Genomic DNA, 13,447 nt, shown 5'->3' with positions numbered 1-13,447 from the left:
TGGTGTTAAAGATCATTGGGGCATTATAATAGCTTACACATATTCCTTTAAGTTTACACGGAGGATAAAGGTTACAGACACAATGTTCTGAATATCATAGATACATTTTTTTTCTAAAGAATAAGAGTTGATTGAATACTAATGTCACACTGTGTCTTGAATAAAGGCTCAAATCAAATATCAGAGTCATAATAATAGCAAGGAAAAGAAAATTATAGCCTTCTTGTGTTAGACTGGTAGAGGGCTTATATATGCAATGTTCTTTTATTGTGATACTTGCCTGCAATGAACAATTATCGGACAAGACCTGCCCCGGTAGCACTTGTTAACCTTTCTGTAATGACAGAAAAGGGATAGCATTAATATTAGAAGTATTAAAAAACATACCGTAATGTGCATATTACGAACAAACGTGCATAAACATATGGCATTGCCTAATGCTGTCTGTAAACTAAAAAAGAAACAAAAGACCTATGTTATATACCTGTCTATCAAAATTGTTTGCAGACAAAAAATGTCCATGTTAAACAATTAAAACCATTGGAGAGGTAGTTAAATCCTCCACATTGTTACAAGCCATTAAGGAAATGATGGATGCTTTGGTTAGGTGTCATCATCCAAAACACATTAACCTTGCACAATTATCATGTCTGCAAAACCATAAGGCATTTTAATGCACGCACTGGTCTTGTTGCCATGGAAACCTACTGTGTTAACTCATATTGTTTCTCTCATCCAAAAACCTGCTTTGTGCATACCTCAAGGTTGATTTCTAAAGAGATACAGTACTAAACGAGAACTTTACGCTCATGGGAGATGAGCACGTGTTCAGATAGAGACAGTTATTTTGGGAGAGTTTACTGGCAGCATCAGATATCAGATGCAGGACTAATGCAATTTATGTCTATGTATTATTTGTGTTTTGGATGGGGATAATCTGCAAAGAGAACCTTCATGCATTGAGGGGATTTAGGCAGCAGTGAGTGTTTTTGGGTAAGAGAGAGGGACAGAAAAGGAGGACAAGATTTGGAGTGAGAGATGCGGATGGGGAGTCAAGGAAAGATCAAGGGCCTGGAAGAGGAGATACAGTTTCCAATGATCACTTTTGTGACTATGCAACTGGGCTCATATTACTAGCTGCAACATCACAAAAATGACACTGGCAACCGCTAAATACTGTAGCTGGCCAACCAAAAACTAGAGAGGTGAGTGAGAAGCATGTGACAGATTTAGTGTGAGTCATTAAAGCTAACCAGAGAAACTTAGAGCAAGTCAACACACAAACACCTTAACCGTCTTACCAAAGCCTAAATGTTCGGGGTGTCATTGAAACTTTGGGTGAATGTGCCTTAAAATGTGCCAAAGGAAACCAAACAAAGTAGAGACAAGTGTGCTGAAGAACATGACTGTCATCCTTCAGCAAGGCGTTTCTAGTACAACATTTAAAACACTTTTAAATCAGGTTCAGGAGTAGAAATAGAATCAGGGATCATATATAAATCACCACTGGATAGTTGACAGAGGATCAGATCCACCTCATCCATATAACCTTATTTATCAGTGCATGTGATCCAATATCAGCTTTCCTAATCTAAGATGGTTTCTACATGATTCCAAGCTTTTCAAACATTTAGTGTCACATTAAAAAAGAGAAACCTTTAAAGTATTTACCTGTTAAAATTTCATATTTCCTATACCATTACAATTTTTTTATAAATGTAAACCATACATGGGTGATTCTCACGAAATTAGACTTATGAGGTATCATGAAACATTTTGATAAAAAAAGTAAATGCAAAGTAAGAGAATCAAAATAAGAAGCATATAGTTACAAACATATCTTCATGAGCTATTTTGCACATGATTTCAGATTACATCATACAAACCAACTTTGTTCTTTTTTTACACATTTAAGGGGAAAAATTTCATTACCGCAACGTGTCCATCAGTGATGTGCGGGTCAATGTATAAACAACCCGCACCCGACAGACGTTTTCAACTAACCCGCCCGCAACTCGGAGCGCACAAAAAATAAAAAATAAATATTGTACCCGACCCGCTCCCTTGCCCGCAAGTAGTAATTGTTTAAAATAGTTAAATAGCATCGTTATTTCAAACGACCCGACCGACTGCGACTCGAATATCATTAAAAATATTTTTGGATGACTCATAACCGCAGGCACCCGCTCATTTCGGATCAACCTGCGCATCACTGGTGTCCATGACTGGATTTGGGTTCTTTGACATGGAAATATTTATAATTAAAAAATCTTAAAAATAAAAAACTTCAGTGCATGTTATACTATAAACATTTACAGTAAAGAAACATGTTGTATTTTGTGTTATTGGTAAATGTAGAGACAATAATCAACATCTGCAACAAATTTCAATCATAGTTTAAGTCCTCAAGGAACTAACATTTAAAAAAAAAATTGTTGGTAGGGACATAATTGACTGTGACACTCAAGATGGCTACCAGGTAAGCAGTTCTTATTTTTTCTCTCCAGATAAAAGTTAACATTTTGTTTTTCATAGTATCTAGACAACTTTTTAGTTCTCATTACCGAAACATGAATTTGTAAATGCATATATTTAATGTAATATCATGTTGCGGTAATGATAATTTTTGATAATGATAATCTAAAAAATGTAAATAATTCAATAGGAAATATTTTTTAAATCCTCTAAAAATAATGGTTATAGTAAGTTAAGACCTTAATCTTATATGTGCAAAAAAATTGCCTTCAAGGGTTTTTAAAAAAAATCTGATGCTGGACACCTTCTAAGTCTGGATTTCGTTAGAATTACCCACATGTAAAAATATATGCAAAGTTTAAATATGCCATAATTCATGAATGCTGCATTAATGTTTAATTTGAAAGCAAAGTACAAAGCTCAACAACAGGAAACCCTTAAACAGATTACAAACAAAACAATCGAAACACAACGCAGTCAGTCAACTGCCTCTCAATTGACAAATAAACAGTCCATACATTTCAGTAATGAGAACATAACCACAGGAATTGTCCCCCAATTAAAAATTTTCCTTTTACGCCAGAATAAATAAATAGAATATAAAAGCATAGTGAAACATGTTAAAATTTGTTTAATTGTGAACAACAAAGTTGCAAGACTTAAACGACTCATCCTATTGTATTGCAAATCCTTCTGTGCTATAGGTATTGTTAAATTTCTTTAGGTTTTACCCTAGAGGCCTATTGCATTTGTCCAGAATGCTCCATGAATGTGAAAAATGAGAGGGTTTATGCTGCCATTGGAGCTTTTACCTTTGTTTTATTACTTAATGTTTCACTTCTAATTGAAGTGTCTAGATTAGGGATTATTGCGGAGGCACCGCAATGTATTTTCTACTATAAACACACAACATTATAGGGAGCTAATAGAGAAAAGTATTTGAAATAAATGAGTACTTTCTTTTATATACAGCCCAAGAAATCATAACCCATTATAAGAGAATAAACCTACAAATGTTCAGGGTTTACAAAAGGTCAATAAACAAAAACTTTTAAATAAAATGTATTAGACTGAATTTCATCAACAGGAAACATACCTGCGGAAGTCCAACAGGGTTCTTGCGGACTCTGGAACATTTTGGTCCATCCATGACAAGAAGTGGAACTGAGTAACTGTGCGAGTCTCATTAGTCTGGACGTTCTTCAGGTAGAAACTGCGCACCAGAAAATCATCGCACCAGATATGCTCAGAGACCAGATTTACCTTCAACAACATATGGAGAGTGTGATTTTTCACAGGAACATATAGGGCTTCATTTTCTATTTTTAAAGGCATCAATCAATGACAGTATAAGAACATATAAAGTGTATATAGCATGCGTAGGGATGGGACGATTATCGGTTTCACGATTAACCATGATAAAATGTCCTGGCGGTTAGTATTATCGTTTCAAATTTAATTATCATTACAACCGTGTTTGATTACCGTGATTTTGAAAACTCGCGGAAAATCCTGTCCAGCCAGAATCAGCTTGACGCAGGCACGCGCAGGCAACATTGGTTTTTGCACGAGAAGGCGTGGCGGATGGCAGTAACAGGTGCACTGTGTTTTAATGCGTTGCTTATGTGTGCATTTGATGTTCTTATTTAAGCTACTGTTCATTAAAACAGGTTCGCACATCTCAGGGCTCTATGTTAATGTTCATTTAATGCAGGGGTGTCCAATACGACCAGTCAATCGCAAATGCAATGCCATTAGATCGCACATAAGTTAATAACTGTGTATGCTGCTCCACGCCTCCACGAGCTTCGGAAAACAAAGTGCCAAATTGGCATTATGGTCTTAGAAACAAGTCTTTTTAAGTTGCTGCGCATTTCTTCTCAAGTGTGTTTTTATAAATCTTATGCCTGCCCGCTGCAGCGGAGTCGTCTAACTTCCGAAATTTGGATGCACATTCTTGCCTTCATGCAGGAGTTGATCCACATGCACGGTGTATGCGCGATCGACCGACCGAACGAGAGAGAGAGATGCTTCTGATAATGTTGTCATTTTCTAGTTTATTTCATCAAAACCGCATCTCCGCCATAAGGAGTACTCGGCATGTACTCAAAGATTTTTTTAACTCCTCAAAAAGAATGGAGTAATGGTGACAGCCCTAAATTCAACGTAGAGATTGTCCTCCTTACACACATTTAAAGTGTTATTAAAAAATTTTAGGTAGGTCTTGTCGGCTTTATCATTTTAAAAGAAGATTGCCACACAAAAAAGGCTGGACACCCCTGATTTAATGTTTATGCTTAAAGAAGTGCATATAGCTGTATTTGTTGTTTGCTGATTTTCAAAAATAAAACTTGTTAAAATGTTTTCAGTGTGTGTATCAGTTCTTTTTGAACATTTCCATCTCAATTTAAGAAAACCATAATAATATTGGTCACTATAATCATGATATGAAATGTTCTAACCGTCCCATCCCTACATGCATGTATCCAACTGTAACTGAATGCAAAAGAGTGAATTTCTTCTTTGGTTTTTAATGGAAGAAATAAAGTTTTGGAATCACATTTTCTCTGTTAAATTGACATTTTTAGGTCAAAATGTAAATATATTAAAGAGGGCAAGTGATTACCTCGTATATATGGTAGAGATCAGAGCCTTCATCTGGCCAGTACTGATGGCACTGTTTGATGCCATTTTCGGTAAGAGGTGTTAACATGACAATCACCACACAGCCGCTCTCCCAAACCATCTGCACAACAGAACAAACATGCAAGAACAACATTACACTGGAGAAAGGGTAGACAAATAAAGGTTGAAAAGAAATATTCAGAACAAAGCATCACACTTTCTACAGTAACATGAGATAAGCTTTCTTATAAAACAAAATTGGCCTGAAAAACTCAACTTCGTTCATCATTGTAACAGACGTTTAGTTCAGTCTTCCCACTCCACCTCTCTCGTCCTTTATCTCTCCATCTCTCCTTCCCCTTACATACTGAACTTCCTCAGTCTTGCTCCATTTCCTCTAATCACACTTTTACCGTGTCCTTCAATCAAGGAAAGGCCCACTGTGGCCATTAGGAAAATGAGGGAAAACACTGACTTTTATGGGAGCAATAAAATACAATGGTCCTGCTCATAAAATAATCAAACTCGTGTGCCACACGTCCCCACGGAGTCATTAAGTGAGAAATGTAGAGACATTATATTGTGGTAAACTGGTTCAAAACGTAATATAAAGTTATCATTTTAATCTTACAAAACACTGGAGATGCAATTGATTAAAAAATACCATGTCCAACGCATGATCTCATGATGTGAGAATGATTATAATAAGAAAAAAGCCTCGATTCAATTTAGGTTTAAAAGTAATAATTTTGGGTTAAGTGTTTCACAGAATAACAGAATTTGTGGCACTCATTCAAGCATAAAGAAAGAAATGTGTTTATATTCTCACATGAACGGTCAATATGTTTTCAGCATTAGAAAAATGATTTCATTTGTATGATTTATGAGCTTGAATACTAAGATCACAAGGCTGCATTCTTCAATACAGGAGAAGAGTCTGGGAATTGAAGGTCAGTGAAGGAGCTCACACTAATGTTCCAGACCAGGTGATCAAATATTGTGTTTAAGCTTTGCAGTGCAATATGCAGAAAAGGTCAAACAAAACCAACAAACAAACATGTCTCTGAAACAAACCAAACAGCCTCATCTACAGTGAACTGCACTGAGATTGGTTGCTCTGTGCTTAGAATTTAAAACATCAATATTATATATATCAACCGTTTTTTAAATAATGTTAATGTGAAGCTAAAAGTTGTCTGAAAAGCATCTTTAGTAAATTAGGAGTCAAAAAGATAAATGAGCACAACCTTTAATTCTGTCTTTGGTCAGTTTTGAATCAGTAAAAAGTTAAGGACTTTAAATGAATGATTTTAGAGCTATTACAATGTAAATTCTTCTTGCTCAACTGTTTGTGTTACAGTTTTAAAATATTAACAGTCTTTGAAAGACATGATAAAACTAAGGCGAAGCCATCCGCTCTCTGTCGTGAGTTCAACACGGCAAACTGCAATTCATTGACTAGCCGCTAGAGACTGGCTCCAAAAGGAAGTCAATTCCCATAGACCCCCATGTTAAAATGCCCAAATTTACAGCAGAAATAAATATGTTTAGAGCCTGTTACAAAAAGTGTTTTTTGGTCTATATAGCTAATTTTCCCTTCATGACAACTATGAGGAGGGTGATATTTTTGTAACTCATCCATTTAAATTATACTAAGCCTTAAAGTTCTGCATAATAGGCTTTATACCCAGCTGCACTACTTCCTGAACTTCAGCCAGCTCCTTGTTTCCTGTCTGCCATTATTTGACAAACTGATTAATCCAGGTGTGCCTGACCTCAGTAGTCACAACAACAATAATCAGACACAACTGGATTACTCAGTTTGCTTGCTACCACCGAGGCCAGGCACACCCGGACCAATCAGCCCGTCCAACAATGGCAGACAGGAAACAAGGAGCCGGCCGAAGCCCAGGAAGCAGTCCAGCTGGGCATAAAGCCTATTAAGGGCGTGGCCACTTGAGTAACAGGTGCTGTCACTCCCGTCAAGGTAGGTAGGCGTGGTTTCAGCATCCAGTCACCTTAGCTCCACCCACGTCCAGCCTCTTTGCCGATTTTCTATTATCCAGGAGTGACACGCTGCCAATATTGCGATGACAGGCTCCGCCTACTTTAAAAATGCTCTTCAGAAACCTATGGGTGATGTCAAGGACATTACGTCCATATTTTTTATAGTCTGTGGCTAAAACAGAGGTAGAGATTCTTGTTTGCTTCAGAAAGAATGATAACAGTTAAAAGCGCAGCTTTTTATATAAATCAATTTTGTCCTTAATAAAATGAACACTGAGACAACGACATGTTAATTGACAGGGATTAATGCCCTCGGTTTCATTTAAATGGAACTTTTAATTGGGCTTTTTGGATTCAGCACTTGGTTGACTGTCTTTAATTCATCTGTATGAAATTAACTTACTTTAGACTATTAATTTTTCTGCCGGTAATTGACAAAATGACAAATACAAACAACAAATAACATCAATTAGTGCACACCCACATCTGTTACCAAACACAGCTTTGTGATTATAGAGGGTCAGATGACAGCAACGCATTACCACAGTGAATTTATTAAAATGCAGATTCAATCTGAGCTTTCCTTTTAACAACATTTACTTATCTAATCTTCAATAAAACCAATAGAAAAAACAGGCTCAAATTTTCCCATTTGCTGTTATCTGTTGGACTCTGGACGAAAAATGTAATTGACTAAAACATCTACCCCCTCCCAAAACAGGCGTTTCCTAAAAGTATTAGAGCCATTAACGCTAACTTTAAAATAAAGCAACCAAACAAGTTTCACCAAAATCCATTTGTTTTAATCAAATCTCAGAGAAAAGGTTGTATTAAAGGTATTAAATGACGAAATGCTTGGGGGAAAATAATACAACATCAGGGAGTCTTTCTCATGCTTTGTAGTCATTTAAGGTTGTTAAAGTGAAGGACGCTTCTACGTCTTAGTGTTTTTATTATTGTGTTTAAACATCTGTGTATGAGAAAGCATCAGATTAAATTCAGTGATAAGTGATACGCAGAGTTGTAGTATAGTCAGTATTTAAAAAACAGCTTTTGTTGGTAGAAAGCCCTTTCAATTCATGAATAAATCCTAGTTTTGCCTTGAGATTTCATACTGTCGACAGTGAATGCATTTATAATATACTTAAAATTTGATTTATTTTGACTTGTGGATATTAAAAGTAACTTTTACTGCATTCTAATTATTAGTGTATATCCACATAACACAGTGGTAATTTTCATCTAAGTGATTAAAAGAACCTGTGCCCACTTCAATTAATTACTATTTTTCTAAAATGCAAACAAAATAGCTTTGAACATTAATCATAAATGGAATCAAATAGACCAATATTTTCTTCAGGTTATTCATTCATTCAGTACTTGTGTTTTCTCTAGATGTGGAGAGTTAACATTAAGTTCATACCTGCCAGAAGTCTGCCACAGTGGGGGCAAGAGGACCTTGAGCGCAGATATAGGCTGGGTTTCGGGGGTCATGGTCCATCTAGAAAGTGAAAAGATACATAAACATTTATATATAATAACTAAACACCACGGAGAAAAGACATTTAAATGGTGATAGTGGAGGTTCGATCAATTTGCAAACGTGTACCTAAAGTGTCTAGACCCATGGCAAAAAACGTAATATTGTACTTGTAAAGTTACTCTGGTGCTCTCTTCTGAGACGAAACCTCTAGCCGCACAGATTCGGTTTGTTATTTATTTGCTTTCCGAACGTCCCTCCAATCTTTGGGGAAAGGGTAAACAAACACGCTGCCAAGAGAAACAGAATGTCCACGACATTCTGGACATGTTTGCAGTTAAAAGCCTGAGAGAAAAAAGCGAAAGGAAAAGCAAATCAAATAAAGAGAAGGCACAGAGGCATGTCACTAATGAGAGCAGAGTCTACTCTCTCACGATCACCTCCCCTCTCCGCCTGTCTTTCTCCTTCTCATTTTTATCTACCCCATATCCTCTCTCTGTTTCATTTCTATATCATTCCATCAACTCTCTCTCTCTCTTTCCGAGCATGTGCATTCTTTAATACCTCTGATTAAAGCTGGCTCGGAGAGTAAAGAAAGGCATCTCTCTAATCAAACACATTTATTGATGAGCAGCTCAGTGGCTGGAGGAGGGTGTCTATGTAATTGTCTGTGTGTCTGTGTGAAAGCTTGAAAAAGCTAATGACTGAGAAAAAACACTTGATATAGATATGACATCCAACCACAAATACAGTAAATAATGACAGGCAAGATGATCACCAACACCTCAGTGAATCAGCAGAAAAACCACAAGCGAAAATAGATTTCAAACCACTGGACAATGTCTCTTTAATGTCTTTAATTGAATATCTTTGCAAACGGCGGATGGTCAGAACTCAATAGCACAATGGCTGATCCACCATATTATTTTTAAGATCATACATGGATTATTCATATCCTTAAAGGGTTAGTCCATTTTCTTAAAAAAATCCAGATAATTTACTCACCACCATGTCATCCAAAATGTTAATGTCTTTCTTTGTTCAGTCAAGAGAAATTGTTTTTTGAGGAAAACATTCCAGGTTTTACTTTTTTTAATGGACTTTAATGGACCCCAACACATAACAGTATTAATGCAGTTTAAAATTGCAGTTTCAAAGGACTCTAAACGATCTCAAACGAGGCATAAGGGTCTTATCTACAGGTAGCGAAACAATTGTCATTTTTGGAAAAAAAAAATGCACTTTTAAACCACAACTTCTTGTCTATCTCCGGTCTTGTGACGCGCCAGCGCGACCTCACGTAATTGCGTAATGACGTCGAAAGTTCATGTGTTACTGAAACGCACATTTGCGGACGATTTTAAACAATAAACTGACACAAAGACATTAATTAGTATCATTCGACATACAACAACGTCGGAACGGTCCTCTTTCTCCACACTTGTAAACACTGAGGCGTAGTTTCGATACGTCATCCGTCACCTCTTGACGTGATAACGTATTACATGAGGTTGTGCTGGCGCATCTCACAGCCGGAGAAATAAAAAAAAAAAAATTTTCTTGCCAAAAATGACAATCGTTTCGCTAGATAAGACCCTCATGCCTCGTTTGAAATCGTTTAGAGTCCTTTGAAACTGCAATTTTAAACTGCATTAAAACGGTTAAGTATTGGGGTCCATTAAAGTCCATTAAAGTGAGAAAATTCCTGGAATGTTTTCCTCAAAAAACATAATTTCTTCTTGACTGAACAAAGAAAGACATCAAAATTTTGGATGACATTGTGGTGAGTAAATTATCTGGATTTTATTAAAGAAAATGGACTAATCCTTTAAGTACAAAAAATCTTGGAAGTCAGGCGTACTTTAAAAATCCACAGAACCTTTCTATTGCACAAAAGGTTATTTTGCAATGGAAAAAGTTTCTTTACTAAAAAAATAAATAAATAAAATCGATCTTTGACGAAAAGGTTCTTTGGGGAGCCATACATGGCATTTCTATGACATTGCTACAAAGAACCCTTCAAAGCACCAAGCTATAAGTGTACAAAAGCTATGACTAGTACTGCTATTTCTGTGTATGATGTACTGTATAGCTTCTGGTCTTTCACTCTGACCATTAGTCCAGCACACAGCAACCAACAGCCCACTCTCTATCTGTCCATCAAAAAAACCATCAACACCAACATCTATTCATCAAGTCTACAAAACTCCCAAGCAAATACCAAATCTTTTCACTGACTCCAACACAACATGCCCATGCTAACGTTAGAGGAAAGAAATTGTTGTCTGGGTGCATTACAGTAGAGCACCCTTACGACCCGAAATGTCTTGTTATAATGAAGATGGAAACTCGTCATCGGATTGGAATGTGGTCATTTTGAGGTACAACAAAAGCTTGTTTGCTGTAAGGACGTGAGGTATGCAGTCTTGTTAGGGTGTCGGACCATGGAGCTTATAATACGAAGGAAAGGTTAGAGAGGGGATGAGACTACAGTATAACACTTCAAACATTTCGCCTGTTCTTTCACGTGTATGTGTGCTTGTGGGTCCTTGAAGCTTCAAGCAAAGATCATATACAGAATTAGTCCAAAAATGCTCTAATTTTGATGAATGCTTGTCAAGCTTTGTTAATGCTGATCAGATGCTACAGCTGTCTGTATAAGTGTGTGTGTTCGGTAGCATGTACGTCTTTCTTTGGGAGCGTGTTCGAGAGTATGTATGTCTTTAAAGCACAAAAGCTAATCACAAAGCCTTTCAAAACTTTTAAAACTAATTGCATGGTTCAGTACTTCTGTGCTAATTTCTCTATAGCTTCACAAAAAGATCAAACACCACTTCATAAGAAAGACAGATACAAACCCCATGGTTACAGTGAATGACACGCACACCCATTAGCATGGCAGAAAATGGATATAATTGCTTTGCACAACCTTAATTGTTGGCAAGAGCGATTTAGAGGTAGAACAATTATATATACACAAGACAGCTAATGCCGGCAGTCTATATGAAACTGCTTTTTGACTACCCGCTCTCTATAAAGGCAGTTATTATATAGTCGAACTGTCATTTTATGCTCTTAAAATCTAATTACCAAAACGACAAGATTTTTTTATCAGCAAACTCAGCACCTTAAAAAAAAACATGCATCGAAAAGGGAACAAGATCAGATATGACAGCAGATTAAGACACAGGATGATTGCTTGCAAAAGATTTTAATATAAACTTCTTGAAACATCGAAAAGACAAAACAAAATTGTAAAATCAATGGATTTCAAAACCTGCTAAAAGCTGCTAAATGCATAATAACAAAAAAGGTGCATCATGGTGCCACAGAAAAACCTTTTGTCTGACTGCATGGTCCCATAAAGAGCCTTTAACATGCAAACAATTTTCTGTATCAAAAAAGATTCTTTGTAGTAAAGAAAGGTTGTTTAGATTATAAGAATGTTTCTTTTAGGAACCAAAAATTGTTCTTCTATGGCATCACTGTGAAGAAACTTTAATGTGGTTTAATGTTTGCTAATCCATGTGAAAGCTAACGCTGGTCAATTTTCTGAACAACATTATCTGAAGGGCTTTGCACTAACTCGTGCCTTTATTTAGTGTGTGTGTGAAAGAGAGAAATATGGTAATAGAGAACATAACTGAACCTCAAACAGTCACAAATACTGGGTGCTGGTGTGAGGAGGTTAAGAAAAAATATCACAAATGATTTACTTTGAGGCCATTTTGCTTTCTTGCAGCTAATGAGAAAGAAGCTGCAAACATTGACAGACATAATTATCACAGTTTTTGAAACGCACATTGCCAAATCCCCGCTGCGCTTTAATTACCGCGCCTCCATGCATTTGTCTCCGCACCAGCGGATCAGTGCACCCAACCCGGACTGCAGCGCCAAGCCCTCGGGGAGGGGAGGAGGGGGGTGCACGCTTGTGCCTTTTGTTTCTCCTTTTGATGAGTTGGAGTCCAAAAATAACAGCATGTAAAAGTGACTCAGTTTGACTTTCTCAGTGTGATGTTGCTACACAGGTATCATATTGATTAACATTATGTGTACGTACTGATTAAAAGGCAAAAACAAAAATTACAGGGCTTGTACTGTGTTTGTCATGGCGATGGCACTACACCGCTGTCTCAGTGTTTTACAAGAATGCCCTTGTGTTCGTGTTGCCTGGATCATTTGTGAATACAATCGTGTCTACGGCGTGGATACTTTCTATGACACAATATGTTCGTGATTGATAAAGGGTTGTTTTCTTTTGGTGCAAGAAAATTAAGAGTTGGCTCAAAAACTCGATAAACGGCATTTAAAAAAAGAGTTATTACCAAAATCAGTATTGTATCTAGTTAGTATTAAAAATGTAATTCTTAATTTAACGCAAAATCTGATTTCCGCTGTGTTATTCTGTCATCTTTTCTTCCTTTTTCCCAAAACGCAATAAACGCCACTCGTCCTTTTCTGCAGAATGTAATAAATCCGCTCAACAAATCACAGCGCACCATTCCACGTATTGTAAACAACAATGGCGGCGCGCTGAATACACACAGAATCCTAGTTTTCCTCATTTTATTTGTACTTCGTGAACGAAACGTAAACCATCAAAATCTAATAATTTACATGAGAGGAAAAATGCCGGCTGTTGCTTGTTCTCACACGGCAGCATCAAGCTTCTGTCATGCTAACACATTGACCCCAGGGGATCTTATGACTTTCTATTATTTTACTCAACGAAAATTGAGCAGGACCAAAACATTTTATACCTGATCGCTGTCTAAAAAGTTCAGTGACGACGTCACAAGGATGACACCAGCAATGACCGTGTTATTAATATGACAAAGTAAGTGATTTGATTAATGGCAT

At 36.8% G+C, this 13,447-nt stretch overlaps 1 protein-coding gene across 1 annotated transcript in view; it reads right to left on the bottom strand.

Annotated features, from left to right (window-relative positions):
- Positions 1-13,447, bottom strand: part of ptprn2 (protein tyrosine phosphatase receptor type N2) — a 175,624-nt gene that overhangs the window by 6,696 nt on the left and 155,481 nt on the right. The window contains exons 17-20 of the mRNA XM_055207009.2: positions 8,531-8,608; positions 5,102-5,221; positions 3,572-3,738; positions 281-334 (exon numbers count right to left, since the gene is read on the bottom strand). Coding sequence (XP_055062984.2) covers positions 281-334; positions 3,572-3,738; positions 5,102-5,221; positions 8,531-8,608 — 419 coding nt within the window. The remainder of the gene's footprint in view (positions 1-280; positions 335-3,571; positions 3,739-5,101; positions 5,222-8,530; positions 8,609-13,447) is intronic.

Source organism: Misgurnus anguillicaudatus, chromosome 21 (assembly GCF_027580225.2).
Source record: "Misgurnus anguillicaudatus chromosome 21, ASM2758022v2, whole genome shotgun sequence".
Lineage (NCBI taxonomy): Eukaryota > Metazoa > Chordata > Actinopteri > Cypriniformes > Cobitidae > Misgurnus > Misgurnus anguillicaudatus.
Note: the sequence above shows the minus strand (reverse complement) of the source record. Positions and strands in the feature narration are given on the sequence as shown.